The sequence below is a fragment of the Pan troglodytes genome, chromosome 8 (genome assembly GCF_028858775.2).
Source record: "Pan troglodytes isolate AG18354 chromosome 8, NHGRI_mPanTro3-v2.0_pri, whole genome shotgun sequence".
NCBI classification, from domain to species: Eukaryota; Metazoa; Chordata; class Mammalia; order Primates; family Hominidae; genus Pan; species Pan troglodytes.
The window spans coordinates 110,361,961-110,384,776 of NC_072406.2; the positions used below are offsets into that span (position 1 = coordinate 110,361,961).

General features: G+C 53.0%; 1 protein-coding gene across 5 annotated transcripts; it reads right to left on the bottom strand.

Annotated features, from left to right (window-relative positions):
- Window positions 1–1,847: 1,847 nt before the first annotated feature.
- LOXL4 (lysyl oxidase like 4) lies at window positions 1,848–22,402 on the bottom strand. 5 transcript variants are annotated; one of them, XM_521577.7, is made up of 15 exons: window positions 22,292–22,402; window positions 16,916–17,224; window positions 16,208–16,386; window positions 15,095–15,300; window positions 13,556–13,594; window positions 13,174–13,393; window positions 12,146–12,329; window positions 11,814–11,968; window positions 10,944–11,111; window positions 9,740–9,902; window positions 7,717–7,960; window positions 6,517–6,632; window positions 5,729–5,865; window positions 5,229–5,340; window positions 1,848–3,150 (listed from the first exon to the last, which is right to left on the bottom strand). In XM_521577.7, exons 2-15 carry the CDS (start codon window positions 17,190–17,192, stop codon window positions 3,080–3,082), a joined length of 2,271 nt encoding a protein of 756 aa, XP_521577.5. In that variant the 5' UTR covers window positions 17,193–17,224; window positions 22,292–22,402; the 3' UTR covers window positions 1,848–3,079. The 5 variants fall into 5 exon arrangements, with proteins under 5 accessions (XP_521577.5, XP_009457340.3, XP_054516396.1 ...); XM_009459065.5 differs by having other exon boundaries at window positions 1,851–3,150; window positions 12,146–12,332; window positions 22,292–22,379; XM_054660421.2 differs by lacking the exon at window positions 22,292–22,402 and having other exon boundaries at window positions 1,851–3,150; window positions 12,146–12,332; window positions 16,916–17,429.
- Window positions 22,403–22,816: the final 414 nt, after the last annotated feature.

Below are 22,816 nucleotides of genomic sequence, written 5' to 3' on the forward strand. Positions count from 1 at the left end.
GTGCTCTCTGTCTTCATGGAACAGACTTCTCTAAGATAGGTCTGAACAGTGCAGCTCCATTTGAAAGGAAATGCAGGGAATTGCAGTCTGACTTCATACTGAATGGTATACCTCTGAGTTATACCTTTGCTCTGCTTTGATTCTTCAAGGCCAAGAGTGACCTTGGGCAGTACAAAAGAGATGACTACTCCTGTCACTTGCCTGTGAGGATGCTTCTTCCTGGCTACACTTTAGCTTTTAAAGGCATTGTTAATGGTAACATAGAGCCCCATGTTTATTTCCCAGTTTTCTTGTAATCTTCGTAATTTCAATAACTTATTTTGGTTCTCATTCTAATGCTGTATGCTAGTAGCCTGTCCTTTTTTTCAGCCAATAGTCAGCCACCTCTAACTTTCAGATTTATCCTTATAACCAGACCCAGAGAAAGGATTTTTTTTTAAGCCTACACTTGAAAATTATGGAGTGTTGCTGCTTCTACCATTAGTAGAGAATGTGCTTTTTAGTTACATTATTCAAGTAGTTGGGATTGATGTACGCTAGCTGGAGGTAAGAGCTCCTGCTATGGCCCAGCACAGACTATATTGAGCTTTTCCAGATGGGAATTAAATCCTTGGGCACATTCAAGCCATGCTTTCTCAAGCTGAGTTAGCTGGAGAGCACCCTGTAGCTGCCACTGGCGCCTTTGTTAGATATTCAGGAAGACAGCTAATGTACTCTGCTGTGCATATGTGTTGAACATCTAAATCTCAGGATTACCTGGAATTTAGTAGAAAAGTACATTTCCCATTAGTTATGATATGCTCTTCATACAGTGAAAGTCTTTGTAGTATAAAGGTAAGTTAGGCTTCTGAAGAGTAAGCTGACATTCTTAGCACCTTAGTTTCTCTGAGGCTAAAGTATGCTGAGATGAAAGTCTTTTGACATTTTTGGTTCTACCTGGAATTTGGTGGTTGGTATTGTGTTAACATTCCTCATCTAGTTATAAGTCATGCCAGCCACCAGTCTTCCCATGTCCTTCCCTTTCAGCTCAGAGTTGTAACAGCACAACCCTTGTATGCCCTTTTCCAAGAATTAGAACTGGCTGCACCTATCAAACGTGTGATGTGGGCAGCAAGGCTGAGACCAGAGCCGGTGGCTGGCTGCCTGGCCTGTTTTTTTGGTCCCTCTTAGAAACTGGATCCAGCAAGCAGCTGTGGGTAACCTCCCTGCTTGAATCTAGTCATCAGTCACCACATGCTCCCCTGCTAGCTGCACATTCTTTCACAGACCATTAGCTGCATGTGTGAGCATAATGTTGTTACTGTTTGGGGGATGTCTGCTGGATCCAACAGGAAATCAGTCCTTCCCTTGTTTACCTAAACTGCCATGCCAAAATATAATGCTCCCTCTGCCTAATGAAGGAGATGAGGGAGTTGAGGAGAGGGAAGGTCGGGGATAAGGAAGAAAGCACTTCTTTGTATTCACAGAGGGTTCCCCGGAACATGTCCCTTTTTACTCCCTAAGGAGGGGGTAGCTCTTGTGATGTGGTGGGGGTAGTGCTGTTGTAAATCTGCTCCATCTGCTACCATTTATTTTGGCTTCACAGCCTTGATTATAAAAGTTTACAATCCTCAGACTTTACCTTCTTGCCCCTATCCTTCACCCCTTAACCTTTCTATCTAACCCGTGTTTCAGCTCTAAGCCTGGGGAGGCTGACTGGGAAGCAGACTTATGTCTGATTGGAGAAATGTAGATGGGCAGTCATGAGAAGCATGTGTGCCCTGTGTATCCCAGGCCCTGGCTCCATGGGAGGCAAAAGGGTAGGTCTGTGGTTCTGGGGTGTGTACATAATCACAGCTGGTCTGGTCTTTGTAGCAGTCCATAATGAGCAACTTTTATTGGCATTAGGGTGTCAGTCCTGTAAGGATCATCACTTAAGTGTGTCTCAGTGGAGAAAAGATCAAGAATCATGTCAAGAAGACCATGGGGTTTTATTCCACTTGAGCAAGAGCAAATCAGAGCCCCATCAAGCAGGAATGGTGGCCTTTCCCAGGTTCCATCCTTAACTAAACTGACTGTTCCCCCTTCTGATTTCTCCACGGTCTTCTGTCTCTTGCTCTGCCAAACTTGTTTTCTTATCTCTGTAGAGATGAGTGGCTTGTTTGATGTTCTTTCCATGGCAAAAATTTATTCAATGCAAAGTTCACTTCAGACACTTGGTTGAGACTTTGAAGTTTAGACCAATCCTGAGATGCGTGGTGATCCTGAGAGAGAGCAGACTGCCTGCCAGGTAAATGGTCCATATTATTTCCTTGGCAGAGGCCCTGACAGGGGCTGGGGTCCGTGTTACCTCAGCAGTCTTTCTGCTTGACCTACGCTTGCTGCTCTGTAGGAAGGCCCTATCTGGCCATTTCTGTGAAACTTGCCCCTTCTCAAGCACTCCGTAACTGTTGGTGTTGGCCCATCAGGCAATAAGGGGATGCCCGAGGTCTGTGCTTCCAAGGATAATAGAAACACCCATGTGTGTGGTAAGATAAAGGTAAGGACACTAAAGAACAGAGTGTGAGAGGTGAGTTCTAAATAACAACAGATGAAGAAAGGATTGGATCCACCAGCTTCTCTGCCAGTTGTGATTTTGATACAAGTTGTGTTGCTTTGAGCTCCTAGCAGAGAGCTAACACTACCTGCTGTGTATTTTGGTCCTCTGTCCTATACTCCTCCAAGACATTTGCAAAGCACCACTTAGATGGGGGACTGGGCCATAGTCCATCCCTAAGAAACTGAGAGCTCCTGAATCCCGGATCTCTGTGGCAAGATTCAGGGATGACTGGGTTTCCTTATAGAAGAGGAGCTCAGCTGAGCAAAGCCTGGAGGACATATTCCATAGGCCACAGGCCCTTAGGGGCAGGCCCAGAGCCATCCTGAGGGAGCAATACCATCTGGATTGGTGATCTTGCCATCAAAAGGCTTCCTGAGCAGGTTCTTGGTGCCCCTTGGCACTGGCCCTTTTCCTCTGAGTTGGGACTCTGTGAAGGGCATGGCTCCAATAAGCTGAGGTATCTGGTGTATCGGCAGCAGCTAGGAGTGTGCAGTGACAGCTTCAGATGAGGTTGTTCCTGAGACGCTGTTCCTGCTCCAGGGAGAGTTCTGCATTGGCTGGGTATGAATTCCCTGTGGGCCAAAGGAAAACAGGTAAGTAGCCAACCTTACCACAGTCTCATCCCTTCCCTGACAACTTACATAGATCCACTCTGCCCAGCTCATCCTTTATATCAAGTCATGGCATGGGTACAGACACCAGTCATTCTATAGAAATAGGCCTGGGACAGGTGTGTGGTTTCAGGAACATCAGGAAGAACAGGCTATTGATTGGAAAGAGTTGTGCTAGTTATTCTCCTTTGCCCCCCTCCCCAGGTTCATTCTCTGCCCTTTTTTTCCTCTGTGCCCTAGGAAGCTGATGCCTAGCGATTACATCACTCTGGCTCCTTTGTCCTCTTTTTTTGTTTGTTTGAGTTGGGTCAATGGAAAGCAACAGCAGAAGGTCAGCGGGTGGAAGGAGAGAGGCCGGATATTCCTTCCCCTACTTTGGCCCTGTGGTTCTGGCAGTGATGGTCTGTGACTCCTGTTCGAGCTAGGTTCACCCTCCTTCACAACTCTGGCTTGCACCTGGCTGCAAAGCAGCCCTTGCCCCTCTTCAAGCCTAAAGCAGATAACGGTTTTCTACTTTCTTTATGCTTGATGTCTCAACACTCCTTGTTTTCTTATAAATAGTCCTTTAATTAAATAACCTCAGACTCTCACCCGAGTGTGCCTTCTGTTTTCCGCACACTTCTGTTTAGCCCTGTTGGATCCTAAACACTGGCAAGAGGACCTGCAGGACTGCATTATTTTTCTTGCCCTTGTCACTGCCGGGGAACCCTTGCAGCCTGATTCCAGCATTATGGAGGATCCGCTATCTGCGTGTGCGTAGCCTTGGATTCCAGTTCCTGGTTCCTCTCAATATCCCTGTTTCATTTAAGTGGCAGCACAATCTACTCAGCCACACAAATTCGAAACCTTAGACTGTTCTTCCTCTTCTCATTTTTGTCCATCTGTTGCCACAGTTATTTTTTGAAAACCTAAATGATCTTTTGCCTCCTTGACTGAAATTTGTCAATAGTTCCCAGAAGCCCATGGGATAAAATCCATTATCTTAGAACTATCACAACCCTCCCTGCGAAAAGCTCTAGTACTTAGTAAGTTTGAAGTATACAGCTCCATTTTACAAAACAGAAAACTCAGGTCGTGATTTCCTCACTGTCCTCCAGCTAGAAAGTGGTGGGACTGGATTCGGGTGACGCCTTCCAAAGCCCAGTCCTGTGCTCTTTCTCTACTCCTCCCATGTTTGACTTTGGCTCCTCCTTCAAACCTCAGATCAAATACTACTCCTGTGAAGCTTGTGCTAGCCCCCAACAGGTTGCTTTCTGTCTGTGCTTGCTCAGCATTCAGTCCACACATTAGTAGTATTGGGGCTATTTGCATGTGTGCATACCCTATCTGACACTTACATTCCCAGTTTCTGGGGCACAGCGTTCAACACAACAGTAAGCCTTAGTAAATGTTTGTTGACTTAATGAACAACTCTGCCCCATCCCACTGCACATATGCAAGTATGAGTGAATGCATATCCCATAGCAAATACGGGCATTTTTAACCCTTGAAGATAGAGGGAGTCTTTACTGACAGAACAGCCCCTCTTCTCTGCCCCCACTGGATCATGATGCTTCCTTTGACTGATGCTACCAATCCTGTAAGTGGCTCTGTTTTCCATGGTCCCCTTCTTGCAAGCAGTGATCACAGCTGGAGACAGCAACACAGAGCAAGAGGACTTCTACTTTTGCCTGTGAGGACCCTAACCCTAACTTCTATATGAAAGAGAAAGGAAAAATAATGGACTTGAAAATCCTGACATGGCTTGAGGTGACAGGAAAGATTCTAGGACAGATTGGAAACTGAGTTTACAATCAAACAGCCTTAAGTGCAAACAGGGATGTAGAAGATGTAGTTATTGGGTGAAGCCGATGGTCTGACCAGTTCTAGAAGTCTGCCTTTTAAGATGTCAAAGGAAATGCATCTCTGTTCCATCCATAGCCTTTTGCACACCACACACATACAAGTCACACGCTGGAGTGTGGGAGCAGAGGGTACATTTACAGTGTTCCAGCTCCCTGAGCCTATAGATGGCTGATTCCACAGTGGCTCGGAGTTACCTGTGTGGCAGTTGTGCAGCCAGACCCGGTGCCCATCATACTTGCAGCGGCACTGCAGCATATTGTTGGAGAAATCTGACTCTGCCACTTCATAGTGGGGGTTCACAATCACCTGGAGTGAAAGAGGGGACAACTGAAAATGGGCGATTTGGTTTCTGAATGAGTTGACTGTGGCTGTGATAATCCTTACATGTGTTTCTATTTGCTTCATTAATTCTTACAATTACCCAGGAGGTAGGTACTGATGTTCCCATTTTACAGATAGGGACTGAGAAGTCCCAACTGAGAAACTGATTTATCCAGTGTTCACTGAATCAATACTCAAACACAGGTTCATTGGACCCAGCTTGACTGTTACTTCCCTAACAGGACAGCTCCTTTAAGTGACAGGCCTGTCGGAAACCCTGTATGGGAAATTCTTCCCTTCATTTGCCCTCAGGGAAAGTTGTGGAACATCTGGAGGAAATCAGGCTCTGTGGGGAATCCCCCAGCCGCCTTACCTGGAAGATATAATTCCCGGGGCCCACGTCTGTGATATCCACCCACTGGCAATCAATGTCATGCCGGTAGGTGTCCCAGCAGCCTACAGTCACTCCCTGTTCTCCAAAGTTGGCACATGCGTAGCGCCGCTGCAGTCCTGTAAGGAAGGGGACAGACAGGTTTTGAGGCAGGACGAAGCACTCTGCTAGGTCTTTTATTTCCTTTACCAGTTCAGTGTCATCATGCCCAGTTCACAGATTAAGGACCGCCAGAGCTAGAATCCTGCTGTGAATCCAGCACCATAGCAAACCACATTTGTGACAAAGATAGGATTTGTTTGACTGCTCCAGTGCAAATCCCTGTTGAACTAGGAACTGTGGTTGGGAGATTCCAACGCTTCCGTGCTAATTTACTTGTGCATCCGCCTATCCATCCTTCCAAACCTCTAAAGATCCAGTGTTTACCATGCAGTTCCTAAGGGTTAGGGACTGTGGGTGTGCAGACAGGAAGCAGGCAATGCTTGCCCTCGGAGAGCTCAGCAGAGATAGGACAGGTCTGCAACTCTTCTCCAAGATGGAAAGTGCTGAGTGTTTTAAAAGAAGAACAATGCGTGGGGAATTCAGAGGAAGTAAAAACCTCCTGTGTAAGATTTCAGAAGGTAGGAAATTGCCTTGAATGCTAACTTTTCAAGCCAGGGTCTCCAGGTGCCTTGGGCTGCTGAACAGGGCAGAGAGAAAGCCTGATCCCAAAGGGGCTGAAGAACATAACAAAAGGAGATGCTGATAGGTGCTGACAGGAAACCACATACCTGTGGGGCAGTTTGTGTCCTCCAGACAGAAGCTGGCCTTGTGCCCCTCAGCCACCTTGGAGCCATTGAGAGTGAGGAGGTCGTAGTGGGTGAAGACCTCAATGCTGTGGTAATGCCTGCAGAAGGGGTAGATCTGTCAGTGCGGCAGCAACAGGAGAGGGTCCTCTCTGGAGGGGCTGGTAGGGAAGACAGGCCCCAGGCCCCATCATGACCCGAGAGGAAAGTTATAGTAGGCAGTGCCCTTCTCCCTCCCAAACCCGAGATTAGTGTGACGCACAGCCTCCTTTGCTGGCACCCCTGCCAGGCAGCAAGTACAGCTGCCCCCACCACCTAGGGTCTCAACCCAGGCGAGAGGTAGAAGCCCTGCTCTGGTCGCCTCCAGGAGGCTGGTGCCTGACAGCAAGGCCTGAACTCGGGGGAGAGGCGGGGCACCGGGTCTGTGAGCAGCCTAGGAGCTGACCTGCTGGGAAGAGGGTCCCTGTAAGCCTGGGACCAAATTGCTACCATTGTTTCCAATCCAGTTATAATGACAGCTCTTTTCATGCTACAGGGAAAGGTGCTTATTATCTCAGGCGAGACCAAGTCCCAAAGTCATTGCCCATTCCTCTCCACTTTCTCCACCCGTGGCTGTGTTCTGAAGAAGAAGAAAAAATTCTGCCTTTGTCACAGGCATTGTCTCTCCCTCTCTCTGGTCTGGAAGCTCCTGATAGGAAAGAATGTTCATTGTCACTTTTTTAGTGGCAGTCTGTTCATGCTGTTCTTTGAGGGCCTTGCCTTACTGCTGAAGGAATCAGCGAGCTTTTCCTGCAGAGCCAGCACCCTGGATGGGATATCTATTTTGGGCCCCCGGGTTCCTGGGAGTCCCCACTTCACCTGGCTTCTGAAGACAAGGCCTATGATCCAACATAGGAAAAGTGTCAAATACCATTCTAACAGAACAACTCTGCTGGTGGTGACGCCTCTATGGGATGTTGCTGTGGGAAACAGAACCCACGGGCACCATTGACATAGTGAAGGCGAGAGCGATGGAGGGGCAGGTGGATGCCGCTGTCCTCACTGCCTCCTGCAGGCAAGGCCAGCAAGGAGAGCGCACACCCCTCCCAGGAAAACTTGCCTGTGGCCAGGGAAGGGCCAAACTGCTCCCTGGACCCTGCTTTTTGTTCCTAACCCTCTAGTGCCAATGCATGGGCAGGCTCTAACCTGTGGCACTGGTGCCAAACCCAGCTATCGCGTCCAGTCTTTGGACGAAAGTCAGTCCGGCCCAGATTGTAGATCTGTGTGGAGAAGCGCAATAGGCGGCGGTATCCGTAGGGCCAGTCCATGTGATCCGCAGACTTGGAGAGGCAGTTCTCCTCGTGGGCACAATACAGCTGGCTGAGCGGGCGGTCCTCCAAGTAGGCCGTCTCCTGCACTAGCTGGGCGTTCATCACCAGGTCTGGTGCACCTGGGGCGGCGGAGGGCATGGCAGTGACTCAAAGGGTGGAAAGGCAGCCAGTCTTAGTCTCCAGCACAGAGGGCAAGCTTGCCCCCAGATTAAACCCTCCGAGAGGACCCCACAAAAGAAGGGCAGTTTTAAGAGTCAGGAGATGGTGAGTTCTAATAACATTTAAAGGAAGTCTATCGCCTTAACCTGGGAGGCAGCTACAGTGTCATGGTTAGGCTTGCTGGTTTTGGAGCCAGGCCACCTGGGTTCATTCTTGGCTTACTTTCTGACTGTATAATTCACTAGCTCTATAACTGCTTAACCATTTTGTCTCTCATTTTCATCATCTGTAAGATGAAGATAATGGTGATATTAATCTGATGACACCTGTAACATGTCTGGCCTAAGTAAACATGCAGTTGAAGCTAGTATTTATTTTGTAAAATGCTTTTAAGCATGTAAAGTGCCTTTATGTAGCTTAGTTCATATAATCCTCTCAAAAAGCTCTGCTGATACCTAACCTGGATACTTTGCCTGTACTGTCACTAAAAATCACTATCACTAAAGTAGTCCTGGGCGGAAGTGAGGCCCTGTCACACCACTGACTACAGCATGCATGCCACCTGGGCAGGCCGGCCGCAGCTTGCCCCAGGCTGGAGCCATCTGCATCTGGCAGTTGGCCATGTAGGGTCCTGTGGTATATATTGGAGAGAGCCAGGAAGTGCCCACTGACAAACCTAGAGTTTCTTGGTGAAAGAAGGCGAGCTTTCAGAGAGAATGAGAAGAGAGAGTAAAGGAAAGAAAGCAATGTGAAAAGCCAGGGAGGAAAAACAGGTGGTTACAGAGACTGCAGATTGGCTGACTGTGCCAAGTTGTCGTGAAGGATCAAATGTGTTCAAGAAGAGCGTTCCCACTGTAGGCAGTGGAGCAGGGAGGGGTTTGAGGTTCCCAGGAAGGGGAGTCAAGTGAGGAGCAGGCTCCCCACATGCTGGGAGGCCTTGGTGATGGGGAGGTCCACTCTCATGCCCCATCCCTGCAGGGGAGGGTCTGATGGATGGGCCCAGTGTTCTCCCCAGGGTGCCCTGGACAGAGAGGAAGCCAGGAGCTCACTGACAAAGATGAAGGATATCTTGGTGTCGAAATTTGGCCAAGAACAAGGTCAAGTGGCCACTTGGGTTGATGCTATCTGTAACCTTTGGGCTGGATATAGTCCATCTTGGCACTGACCTGGCTGGGAGATGTCAGAGATGCTGCTGCCCTAAGAATCTGCGTTTGTGGGGCAGAGCAATGCCACAGATGGCCTTGTCCCAAAGTCTTTTGGGTAAATCCCACAGCTCAGGAAGAGAACACACAGCTGGGCCTTGGCCCCGGGTGTGCTCATATTTGTATGTCCTCTACGACAGCTTTCAAACTGCTTTTCTGACTACAAACCACAGTAAGAAATACATTTTATGCTGTAACCCAGTACACACATAGTTCCAAGGAAAAACTGCCCTTGCTGTTTTCTGTCCTGTTTCATTGTTTGTAACTGTTGGTCATAACCCAAAGTTGAAAACCGCCGTTCCGTGTCCTTGTGCTTTCTCATGTTCTCAGTGTTCTTTCTCACAATAACTCCGTGAGGGGGCAGGGTATGGATCCTGATGGGATGGGTGATTTGGCCACACAGCTGGGAAATGGCAGAGCTGGTACTTTCATTCCCCCATGCTGCTGGCCATAGACCTGGGACCAGCATGCAGGGCCCTCCCTGAAGGGGAGCACAGGCCTACCTGTCCCCAGCCCTGTGAGCCCTCCGTCACTCACTGTCCATGCAGGAGACTCCAGCCAGGAAGCGCCCGCCACCGTGGGAGCAGTGCACCGGCCCGTGCCTCTGGCACTGCTGCAGGGCCAGCTCTGTGCCTGAGCAGCGCACCCCACTCATCACCACCTCTTGGGCCCTTGGCGTCCCCGACCAGAACCAGGTTTCCTAAGAAGACAGCCAGCGTCACCCAGTCAGCGTGCCTTTGGAGTCACCTCCTGACTCCCATCTGAGGTGTGGCCTCAGTCATACCACCCCCACCAGGTTGTGTCCAGCCTGGGCCTGAAAATCTTCAGTGATGAGAACCCGTATTCCCTGGGGCAGTCCATGACACATTTGGACCCTTCTGATGTTAGAAATCCCCACCACATATGGAGGTAAAAATCCACCCACCGTGGCTTCCACTACTGGCCCTACACCCCTCTCTCTTCCAGATGGCAGAGGAGGGTCCTGTTCCCCGCCCCTCTCCCTGGGGGCTGTGCTCACATTTCCCCAGCTGCTCCTCAAGCGGCCCAGATCGTCAGTTGTGCTCAGGGTTGCCCAGTCCACACTGTGCGGCAGCCAGTGTGGGTGCAAGTGCAGAGGTTTCTCTGTTGCGGTCATGCCTAAGTCCTCTTGATTTTATTTTTTGATGTATTTTAGATCTATCCACTTATTTCTCCTGGACTACCTGGTCCAGTCCAGCTTCATTTCTCACCTGGGCTACTACAGTAGCCTCCTGAGTGTGTTTCCTTGCATTCATGTTAATCTCCACCCAACCGTTTTCCAAACAGCAAAGGAAGAAATCTTTCAAACATGTGGATTGCAAGCTTTGAGTGATCTTGCCCCTGCCACCTCTGCCCTCATGTTTGACAGCACTCTTGAGAGAGAGCCACACTACAATCCCTGGCCCTGATTTCCTCAGCTGAATCAAGCTTTCTCTGGCCACAGGGCTTTTGCATAAGCTGTTCATTCCTCCTCCACCTTGTCTGACTAATTTCTATTCATCTTTCCTGCAGATGCAAATGTGTCCCTCATTGACGATTTCATTAGGACTATGTCTTCTTGTTTACCACACTGTTCCCAGCACTCAGCATCATGTCGGCTCATAGTTTCACTCAGTAATGAATTGCCAAATGGGCAAAGAGGCAGCAGCTTTAGCACAGGAAGTTTTGGGCCTCAGAACAGGAGGGTGAGAGGTCATACGGAAGAAACAACAGAGGGACCTACCTTGTAGGCATGGATGGCAAAACCCAGGCCGAGCTGTCGGCAGGCCACCATGGCTTCGGTGAGCCCCCAGTTTTCACTGCACACGCTCCCCCAGCGTGGGACCCCGTTCACCTCCACCTGCACCTCCAATAGCCCCTCCTCAGGGATACGCCCACCAGCCAAGCGCACCTGCAATGGCGAGGGGTGTGTGAGGAGTGGGGTAGCCTTGCAGGGAAGAGCTCAGGGCTGCGAGCCTGGAGGTCTGCCCAAGCCAGCTCACTGTGTCACCCTAGACAAGACAGTCCCCTTCTCTGCCTTGGTCTCCTTCTCTGTAAGGTGAGGACAGTGTAGCAGGTAGTCTCTAATGTCCCTGCCTGCTAGAGAAATCTGACTCAAAGTGCCTGGACCAGGGGCTCCTCCTGCTCTGGCACTTGCCCTCCACCATTAACGACAACTGGCAATTTGCAAAGGGCTTTCATGTCCCTTGCCTCATTCACAGTGACCCCCTGAGAGCGTGAACCCCATTTTACAGTGGCACCAGTGACTTGCTCACAGTCCACGTTAGCACTGACACTTTGCCCTGAGCATCCCACACAGACTCCCTTGTGCCGACAGCCCTGTGGCCCTCTTTCCCAGGCACCTTCTTTCTCAGCTTCACAGGGGACCCGAGATGGGTATGGGAGAGCACATCCATCTGCAGAGCCCCTGTGGCCTCTGACATTTCGGAGGGGCTGCAGCCAGGTCGGCTCTAAGGGAAGGCAGACTGGTGCCCAAAGCAGAAGCGCTAGCCGCTTCTCCTGGACCTCTCCCCGCTAGCTCGATGTGGTGTCCTGGGGACTCCCCAGGGTTTCCCGGCCCCCAGCCTGAGGCCATGCTCAGACCCAAACTCACCTGATTCTGAAAGCCCATGTTAGGGACATTGCACCTGACAGCAGCATCATTCTCATGTTGGCAACCATTCTGGGACCCTTCCAGGGCAGGGCAGTCGCTGAGGGTCCGCTCATATCCCCTGCAGCGCACCTCACTCAGGTGGATGGGCCCTAGCCCTAGACGGGGAGAGAGGTGCTGTGTGCGAGGCTCCATCTCCGTAACCCCACACTTGTGGCTTCCCCTTCACAGAGGGGGATAACTTTCTGTCCTGGCCCTGTCACCCCAGGGCCTTCAAGACATGGACCAGTGGCATATCCAGGCCTTCTAACCCCTCCCCAGGCTGTCTCACTCACCTTGTCCCAGCCGGGCCCCAAAGAGGGCCTCCCGAGCAGAGCCAAAGCCCAGCTGACGACACACGACACTGGCAGAGATGAGGCTCCACCTGTGGTCACAGACCGTGCCCCACTGGCGGTTCATGAGCACTTCCACCCGGCCCTCGCCCACCTGGGCCCCGGAGCGCAGGCGCACCCTCGGCTCCTGCTGGGAGAAACCTGCTTCAGGGATGGCTGAGGAGGAGGCACCAGCAGGGGCTGAGCCCCCACAGCGGGATCCCCAATGGGGCTCCTTCAAGCTCCATGGCGGTGGCCAGAGCCAAGGATGGGGAGTTCCAGTCCTGCTTCTGACTTCCCATAGCTGTCACCCTGAATAAGCTGTTTTTCTTGATCTCCGTTTCTTCAATGACCAATCACCCCCACAGCCTCATCAAGGATGCCGTCTCAAGTGTGGCGCTAAGGCATCTGTACCACCTCACAAGGCCATCTCAGTGTGGCACTAAGGTATCTGTACCACCTCACGAGGCCATCTCAGTGTGGCACTAAGGTGTCTGTACCACCTCACGAGGCCATCTCAGTGTGGCACTAAGGTGTCTGTAACACCTCACGAGGCCATCTCAGTGTGGCGCTGAGGCATCTGTACCACCTCACGGCATCTGTACCACCTCATGAGGGCATCTCAGTTTGGCACTGAGGCGTCTCTACCACCTCATAAGCACTTGCTCATCTCCTCTTTAAAACAAAGGAGCAGGCTCAGGAGCAGGCTCAGGATCAGTACCGGCCCTCAGTGGAATGTAGTTAGGATTTAATTACTGTTTTTACGGTCACCTTCTATTCAAGGCGGGTGATGTCAGCTTTCCATTTATGGTAGGGCTATAAATGATCCCTTTTAAATACATTCCAAAGTTCTACAGTTCTGTGATTCACTCTCCTCCTCCCAGTCTGGTTCCTCTCTCCTGCGTGTCCTGGACCTCCCCGCACCCCCCACCAGGCAGGGTCCCGCCCGTGCCTCCAAGCTGTGGTGTGAGTGCAGGATGCCCAGGGCTCACCTCTGCCCAGGACCCTTTGCGTTGTGGCTTTGTCTTCGGTGGGCGGAAGTGAGGCCCTGCCACACAGCTGACCACAGCGTGCATGCCACCTGGGCAGGCTGGCCGCAGCTTGCCCCGGGCTGGAGCCACCTGCACCTGGCAGTTGGCCATGTGGGGCTCTGTCCCCAGGCAGGTGACCTGGTGGATCCAGAAGGAGTTCTTATTCGTCAGGCTCTTCAGCCTAGAGGACAAGGGAGACTGAGGGTGGAGAAAGGGCTGAGGGAAGAGCTTCAGGACTAAGGGAGGCCAAGGTAGAAAGGAGGGAAGGGGAGGGTAGGGGATGGGATAGAGGCCCTTCATGCCACACCCCTTTGCCTCCTCCCTCTAGGGTGCTGCTCCTCACCTAGACTTAGGGTCCCTCATCTTCAGATCCCAGACTTTCCTGTTATGGGAGAAAACAGATAGGAGGTGGAAGGAGTGTGGAAGTCCCACCCCCTGCCACCTGGTTCCTCATAGTTGTCCTTAAGTTTGCACAGGACTTTACATTTTGTAAACTTATGCACTAATCTGATTTCAATGCTGAGCTTCACAGCAGCCCTGACGGGGTGGCCACCTCACAAATAACCATTTTACAAGGAAGGCAAGCAAGGTCCCTCAGCCAGTCCTAGAGTGGGGACAGGTGGATCAGGCTTGCCCTCTCCGAAGTCCAGAGGAAGGGGAGCATTTAGGGAGGGCCCAAGAGAAGGGGCCCTCTGGGGACAGGTGGGAGGTGAAGGCCTTGCTGGTGGGGGCGGCCCGCCCAGAGACACCCAGGCTACCATCAGGCCTGCCCTCCTCATGGGTGGCAGGCGAGTCAGCAAGACCCAGATGTGCAATTACCAGGCAGGGGGAGTCAGGCTGCATCCCAGGATCCCCAAGGATGGAGCCAGGGGCTGACCAGCACCCCTGTTTCCTCAGAACGGGGTTCCTCTAAGTCAGAGACACAAGGACACTGCAACAAGGGCCTTCTAACCCTTTAGGGAAGCAGGATCAAACTGGGGTGGCAGATGACTCAGACGTACTACGGGAGATTTCTCCCTTGATGGGAAACACACAAGTCCTCCCTGACACGGATCTGGCAGAACCATGACTGTGGCTGTCGTTTACTGGTTGATGCAATCAGCTGTGACAGTTCCGCCTTGTTTCTGACAGAATATTTTATGTCTCCTCTCTCCAGGCGCCCCACCCCACGCCTCGCTTACACGCAACCCAGTCACAGCCTGGCTTGGATCAGAGCTGAGGAAATTCAGGAGGGAAGCGTTGGGATATTCGCAGTGGAATTGAGGATGGAGGCCCAGAGCCCCTCCCCAAAGCCCTAACGCCAGTCACTGGCTGAGCTGAGGCCAGAACAGTTTGTCTAAATTCTACACGTGGGTGTCACCGCAAGTATCTGCAGGAAAGTCTAGTGTTTTAACCAAGGACACGCGGTTTTATGTTCAACTGTTTTCACCGGGGGCGGGGGGGGGGGGGCGTTCTGTACCTAGTTAATTCTGTTTACATAATTCGAGAGTGCAGTGTTTGTTTTCTGACTGTTTCTAGGTATTTCCCAGGATCCTGAAGGTCCTCCTCATTCACTTTCCTGTTTATTATTCTGAGGCACCCATGAAGCAAGAAATCTGGGCACATTCCTCAGTAGGGCCTGTTTTCTCTCCCCCAATCCCAACACCTGCTGGATGTCCTGCCACAGACAACACCACTGCCAGTCAGTCCTCACTGAACTCTGCGAGGTCCCACATGCCACACACATCACACACTCGCCATGTGCACACTTACTTGCCCCTCACATGGGTCCACACTCAGACTCATGCACACACCCTACATCACATGCACGCACATAAACACACACTCAGTCCCTGCCCCACAACCCTGCCTCCTGTGGGGCCTACACCAGCCGCCCTCCTACCTGTAGTAGTGGCTGTCGACAGGCACCTCGCTGGGGAAGCCCAGCATCCCGCACACCACCCTGCTGTTGTTCATGGTCCAGCCCTGGTCACACACCTGCCGCCAGTGGCCCTCATACTTCACCTCCACGGCTCCCTCGGTCACTGGGCTATGCTGCTTGGCACTGGCAAGGATGGGCTTGAGCCGCACCTCCTCCAGCCGCCGGCCCTGCGGGGTGCACAGTCACCTGTGGGCCTCGGGGCTCCTGCTCCTCCAGTGGAGCCTGCTGCGGATCTTCATGCAGAAAGGCTGGGGCTTGGAGCTTTTGGAGACCATCCCACCCAGCCCGGTCATTGAACAGGCCAGGAAACTGAGGCCCAGAGAAGGGGAGGCATTATCAAAGGCCACAGAGTAAGTGCAAGGCAGAACCTCAGCTTGTCTAAGCCCTTTCCCTCAGTTCCTCGAATTTGTCAAATTGGAGAGAACTAGGCAGATCTGGCCCCCGCTGGGATCAGGATGGGAGCCCTTGGAGTTTGGGAGGCTTTTGCTGGGCATGGAAGGGCCTTCTCTGTACCACCCTGAGAGAGCTGAGATGGGCATAGACCAGCTGCTTGAGACCACAGCAGGATCCTATGGCCCACAAGAACCCCCAACCCTAGCCCTGGGATGACTTAGACCAGTACAGAGTCCCCATCACAACACGCTGCATTCAGTGGCCATGGCCCGCTGTCCTGAGGCTGGAGGCTGCCTGGCAGCAGAGCCCTGCCCTGCCCGCTCCTGTTGTTTGGCTTGGGCTGTTTTTAGCTCAGGGTTGTTTGTGCTGGGAAGAGGCAGCAATTGTGGCCAGGCGTCGTGGATGAGGGAGCCCCTTACCCACTGCTGTCTCCCTTATGGGAGCAGCTTCTGCGATTCCCAGTGGGGTCAGCTCTGGTCCTCTGGCCTGCCTTGCCTCAGGCTGGGGCCCTCTATTTATGCACCTGCTGCAGGGCACACTCAGGAGTCGGGGGCCTGGGGATGATGCTCAGTGCAGACTGCACCCTTTCCCCTCGCTTATCCTCTAGGCCCATCTTCTGGGAGGCTCTCTGTTCTCTGACCCAGCCCTTGGCTCAGACCAGAGCCTGAACAGCCTCCTCACCTGGGGCCCAAGGGCATTGGAGACAGTTTCAGAAAGGTAGCCACGATGGCGCCGGGGGTGGCATATCACCCCTACGTCTTCTGAGTGACTGCAGTCACTGACTCCCCAGCCATTAGACCCGCACTGGTCCAAGGAGCTCTCTGTGCCCACACAGCGCACATTGTCCAGCCAGATGGGTCCTGTGGAGTGGGGGTGATGCTCAAAGATGGCACAGAGAGGCAGGTCACAGGCTCTGCCTCCTGCATAGGACCCCACACTTACCAAGTCACCTCTTCCAAACCCTGGGAGAAAGTGGCAGGGAGGAGGAAGTTTGGGTCTCCTGGGGAATTAGTATTTATAACCCTGCCTGCTACCTCCTTTGGGCGCTGGCTCTTAGACAATCTGTTTTTGGAAAATGCCGGGTAGCTCTAGGAATCAGACCTACCTGTTTGCCCATTTTTTCATTCAACATTCTCTAAGCACCCACTGTGTGCCAATTGCTATGTTCAAGGAACTTGGAGTTTAGTGGTGGTGACGGCAGTGGCCTTATTACAAGAGAGAATGGGAGGGTGGGAGCAGGGGCCATGTGCAGCTGAGGCACTCAGGAAATGCCGTGTGGAGGAGGTCACATGAGCAGGGTATTAAAGGATGGGTGGGTGTCAGTGAGCCCAGCCCGAGAAGACTGTTACCATCTCCTTGCCATCCCACTAGGTGGCAACAGTCACTCACCCTCCCCTTGGCCGTACTTGGCACTGTGGGCCCAGGTCAAGGCAGCTTCGAAGCCCAGCTGGCGGCAAGCCACTGTGGCCTCCTGGATAGCAAAGTTGTCGTCACACACGGTGCCCCACTGGCCCTGGTGCAGCACCTCCAGGCGGCCCTCCTCTGGCTTGCTCTCTGGGCCCACCAGCCGGAGCTTAGTGGTGCCCAGTGACTGTGGCCTGCTGGGAGGGGGCTGGCCTAGCAGCAGCAGGAACAGAAAGAAGGTGGCTGGTGGGGACCACGCCATGGTGACTTCAAGGACAGCTGAGGCCAAGATACCTGAGGAATGAGTAAACATGACAGTGATCACCACCTCTACCCAGATCTCAGACCTCTGCAGCAATTTGGCAGCTCCTGGCAAGACAAAGGAAAGAAAACCCCCCTCAAATGTGTGTGTGTGTGTGCACGCACACACACACACACACAGTGGCATTAATTGAGTCTGGGCCAGGTTAGCTGATTTGGTTCAAATCCACCACATTCGCCATGACCTTGAGGAAGTTTAAACTTAACCTCACTGAGTCTCAGTCTCCTCATCTGTAAAATGGGGATAGTAATCTCCATCTCACGATGTTGTTGAGTGTTAAATAAAACACCGTATGGAAAGTGCTTAGCAAAGTCCTAGCATTGGTGAGTACACAATAAACAGCAGCTCTTATACACCTAAAATCTTATGTGTAGGCAGACGAGGGGGTCCACCATTTGAGTCAAGCGGATGCCCCCAGGGTGCCCTCAGGTCAAGACTATCTACCCCAGGGACACTGCCACCACCTTCTGATGTTCCTAGCACCCTAATCAAATGTGTGAAGTGCCGCCTTCACCTAGAAGGCACATGGAAGGCTGGAGCAGAAAGGGCTATTAGATGGGCATCAAGGACTCCACCACTCATTGGCTGCATGGCTTGGGCAAGTCTCTTCAACTCTCTAGGTCCTGACTCTTTCTTTCTTTTTTCTTTCTTTCTTTCTTTTTTTTTTTTTTTTCGAGACAGAGTCTCGCTCTGTCGCCCAGGCTGGAGTGCAGTGCTGCAATCTCAGCTCACTGCAACCTCCGCCTCCCAGGTTTAAGCAATTCTCTGCCTCATCCTCCTGAGTAGCTGGGATTACAGGCGCCCACCACCACGCCCAGCTAATTTTTTTGTATCTGTAGTAGAGACGGGGTTTCACCATCTTGGCCACGCTGGTCTTGAACTCCTGACCTCGTGATCCATCCGCCTTGGCCTCCCAAAGTGCTGGGATTACAGGTGTGAGCCACTGTGCCCGGCCCTGACTCTTTATTTCTAAAGTGAGGAGATGGAACCACATATCATCTGGATCCCTCCTGCAGCTTGGATAGCCTGTGATAGCCTCACATCCATCTAGGCATATGATTCATGCAGATTCAATACACATTTTTGGAATACTTGCTTCAGGCCAGGTCCTGGGACACAGAAATGAAGACATCGAACACCCTCCCTACCTTCATGAAGCTCAAGCAAGAAGAATTAGGGAAGCCTTTCAAAGAAGGGACACTTAACCTGAGCCTTATTGGGCAAATAAGATTCTCCTGGGTGAGAAAAGGGGCATTCGAGATACAGAGAAGAGGATTAGGAAAGAGGGAAAGAGGTGAGTTTGTGCAAGAGCAGGAAGTGCCCTTCTCTTACCCCCAGACTACAGTGTGGGGGTTTGGAGGGGAAAGAGATGGAGGGATGAGCTGGGGCCAATGATCAAGGGCCATGTGTACTACACAGAGGGTTTGCCTTCATCCTGTAGGAAGCGAGGGGCCAGGGGAGGGTTTCAGGCGGTAAACAGAGAGGGCCCCTGTCTCCAGGAGGCTGTAATCAGACGTTCTTTGGGTCTTTAGAGAGGGGATGAGGCTGGGGGCAGGTCCTCTCCCCCTCACACAGCAGCCTTGGTCCCGGGACCAGCAGGTGGAGAAAGGCATAGAGGAGAGAGTCTCAGCTGGTTAGAGCTGTCAGAGACCTCTGGAGCCACCGAAGCTGAAGCTCCTCCACCCCAAGGCTCTGCTGCCGATGGAAGCTAAGGCCGACCTGGAACAGGGGATGGAGAAGATGGGCTAAGAAAGCTCGTTCTGATGAGACCTGCCTCTTCCACGGCCATGGCTCCTCTTGGGGAATCATGCAGCTCATCTGCTTGAGTGGGGGGGCTCTCACAGGCCCCTGCCACTCTCACTTCCATGGATGGCATCTGCCCTACTCCCTCTCAACGGCCTTGGCCAGCAGGGCTGGGTGGAGTGGGCTCCTAAAAGTGCACTAAACAAGTTCTGGGAATGAAGCTCCATGGGAGTGGGGATGTGTTGTGTCCCCAGTTCCCAAAATAGTGTCAGGTGTGTAGGTGGCACTCATTCATATCTGTGGTTGCATGGATGGGAGGTGGCAGCACAGTGCTTGAGAGCACAGGCTGGGCGGTCAGACTGCTGGGGTTCGAATCCTGCCTCCACCAGTTCATTTGGAAGTGATCTTGGGCCAGCGATTTAGTTTCTCCCTGCCTCAGTGTCTCCCTCTGTAAAGTGGGGATAATAATAGTAACTACCTCATAGGATTTTTGTAAAGATTAAGTGAAGAAACATTAAACCCTTAGAAGAGCAAGCCTTCAGTAACAATGAACTATTATTATTATTATTATTATTATTATTATTATTATTTTTGAGACAGATTTTTGCTCTTGTCACCCAGGCTGGAGTGCAATGGCACAAACTCGACTCACTGCAACCTCCGTCTCCAGGGTTCAAGTGGTTATCTTGCCTTAGCCTCCCAAGTAGCTGGGATTACAGGCATGCGCCAACACGCCCAGCTAATTTATCTGTATTTTTAGTAGAGACAGGGTTTCACCACATCAGTTTTTGAACTCCTGACCTCAGGTGATCCACCCGCCTTGGCCTCCCAAAGTGACGGGATTACCAGTGTGAGCCACTACACCGGCCAACAATGAACTATTATTAACAGCTACTGTGACAGCGATGATAGAACCGTTGGTCTAGATTGGTCCCACCTCCTCTCTGTACAAAGAAGGAAATGGAGGCCACGTCCGATCTCAACTGCAAGTCCTTGGTACTCCTCTTTGCAGCATTCTCTAGATTTGCCCCTTTTCCCTCCACCCACACTGCAGAGCCTAGATGCTCCCCTCTCCACTCCCTGAGGCTGTGCAGGGGCTGCCTTCCCATTCTCACCTCTGCAGCTCTCCCCCTCTGACCCCTCCCACGCTTCCTTTCCAGACTGAAACACTGTCTTCTGCATGTCACTCAGAGGCTTGTGGGGGCTCCCAGCTGGCTGTCCCATGAGCAGAGTGCTCTCCATTGTTTCCCATTCCCTCCTCCTTGCTCCCTGGAGGAGGAGGTAGACAGCCAGGGACTGAGCCAAACCACTCCCCAGATGGCAAGAAAGGATGGGACAGATCAGCCTCAGGTCCCTCAGCTATTAGGACCCAGTGATCACATGGGTCTGGGCTGAGTGACAACCACACCTTCTCTACCACCCCCAGGAGTTGGAATGCTTCTATCTCTGCCGCCAAATTGTGTCTAGAGTCAAATATTTTCCTTTCTCTGAGTCTCAGCTGAAAAACCTGTAAAATGAGGGGGTGGCACTAGACAGCCCCCCTATCCGACATGCTCTGATGGGGCCCAGGGTAGGCTGGGCAGGTCTGCTGTTTGGCTCCTGGCTGAAGTCCCTGACACACTGAGGAGGTCTTGTTACAGGCTGTGGACAGTCCCAGGCCAGCAGCTCCTTCCTCTCCAAGGGACCAACCTGAGGGCATGGGAGGGCTTCTGCTGAAGGACCCTGGGGTCTGGGCCAGGGAAGCTCCCTTCCATGAACGCTGCTGGAAGGTGGGGGGACGGCAGCGGGAACCAAGAGTTAGATGCAGGGAGAGCCCCTCTTATTGGCCTTCCTGCCCACTATAGGCCCCCGAGAGCTTTTGCTCACACCAGACTATAGCCTTCATCTCCCAGCCTCCAAGCCTTTGCTCTCACTGTTCCTTTCCCTCTATCTAAGATTGTTAAACTCCTACACATCCCACAAGGCCAGCTCAAATGCCACCCCCTCCATTAAGCCCTCCCACAAAGCCTTCCACAAAGCACATTGTGTGTTTGCTTCCTGACCCCACAACCAGACTCCACCTGTCTGTTCCCCTAGCACTGAGCACAGAGGACCAAGCTGTGCATCCTCCCTCAGAGAAGGAAGCAGCCTCAAAAGTGGCCGTTACTTTCCCAAATAAAGGAGAAGGGGACAGAAGAGGGAAGGAAGGTGGAAGGGAAAGAGGAGGGGAGGGAAGTGAGGATAATAATTATACATTTTAAATTACGGATTAAATACTTATCTCCATTTTACAGATGAGAAGGTAAGGTCCAGGGAAGTCAAGTAACTTGCCCAGCCAGGATTCAAACCCAAGCAGCCTGGCTAGATGCCGGACTCTCAAAACCACCAAGAATGGATGTTGGAAGAGGGGGAAGAGGAAAGGAAGGCCGGGAGCCCACTGAAATTCCACCCTGTTCTGGTGGATTTATGACCCAGGCCGTGGTGTGAGGGCACTGGGCAGGGTGCTCTTAGCTGAATGCCGAGTGACAGATCCAAGATCTTGCCAGCTTGAGGCACAGAGGCACCTGCTCCAGGTGTGCCAGGAGATGCTGGGACCTGGCCTGACCTAGCGCAGGTAGGGAGGGCTGAAGACAGCAAATGCCCGAGTATTCAAGAGAGAGCATGGGGGGTGCTGTCCTGAGGGTGCAGCAACTTTAGGATGGCTCACCCCTTCTCTGCCGTTGGGCAGCTCTTCTCAGCAGCCTCCTCTCAGCCCTGTAGCCTCCCCGGGGTTACTGACTCTGTGGACCTGAAGCAGTGCCAACAAATGGTCTCTGAGCTGTACCTGTCCAGGCTAGGAAAGAGGGGGCTTGAAGTCTCCTGCCCCCTTCCCTTCGGTGTTTCTGTCACACGCCGACCCCCCAACATAATCAGCTCCGGTCTGGAGAGCCCAGATCAGCCCTGGTTCTTTGTCCCCCAAGTCGTAAGTGTGACATCTGAACCCGCCTTGCCCCTTCCCTGTCTCCTTCCTGGAAGAAGGCAGAGCAATGGTTACACACGGCGTGTACACAAACAAGACACGCAGGCACCCCTGAGGCCTGGGCGCACCACTCAGGGTGGGCCTTGGGCCAAGCTCCCCAGCGTGGTCACTTGTCCAGTTGGAAGCAGGTTGGTGAGCGACTGGAGGGCCGGGCTGAGGGTCCACGGGATCCCCCATGCCCCCTAGGCCCAGTCTCCAGGAACCCTCAGAGGCCTGCAGACCCACAGAGAGACAGAAGGACAGATGGGACAGCAAGAGGCAGACCAAGAGGCAGACGCGCGGCCAGGCGGGGGCTCACCAGATGGAGCGCGGACAGTCCGGGGCTGGGCGGGCGCCGCGGCGGAGCAGCGCTAACGGGCTCCCTCCCCGGGCGCCCTAGGGCCTTTTTATCCGCCTGCCGCCCGCGGCCCCCCAGCCCCGAGCTGGCCGCGGAGGAGGCCCCGCAGGCCCCGCCCCGGGCGGGCCTGGAGTCCGCGGGCGCCCCGCCCGGCCTTCCGCGCGGCGCCCCCCGTCGGGACACAGGCCAGGTGGCGGGGGCGCCCAGCCGCAGCCGGCGGGGCCGGGAAGTCCCGGGGGGCGGGGGGAGCGGGGGGGCGGCGGGGGGTCGCGGGGAGCGGAGCTCTCGGGAAAGGGCGGCGCTGGGCCCGCGGCTGTTTTGCAGGGAGGGCCGCGGCGGCCTCAGGAGTCCCTCTCCCAGGCACAGTTTCCTCTTTTGCCGAACAAGGTGATGACGCCCACCTAGAGTCCCAGTCTGTGAGTCCTGGTGGGTGCCAGGGCCCCCGCCACAGCACCCTTCGCACGGGAGCGCCCGGCTGTCACAGGG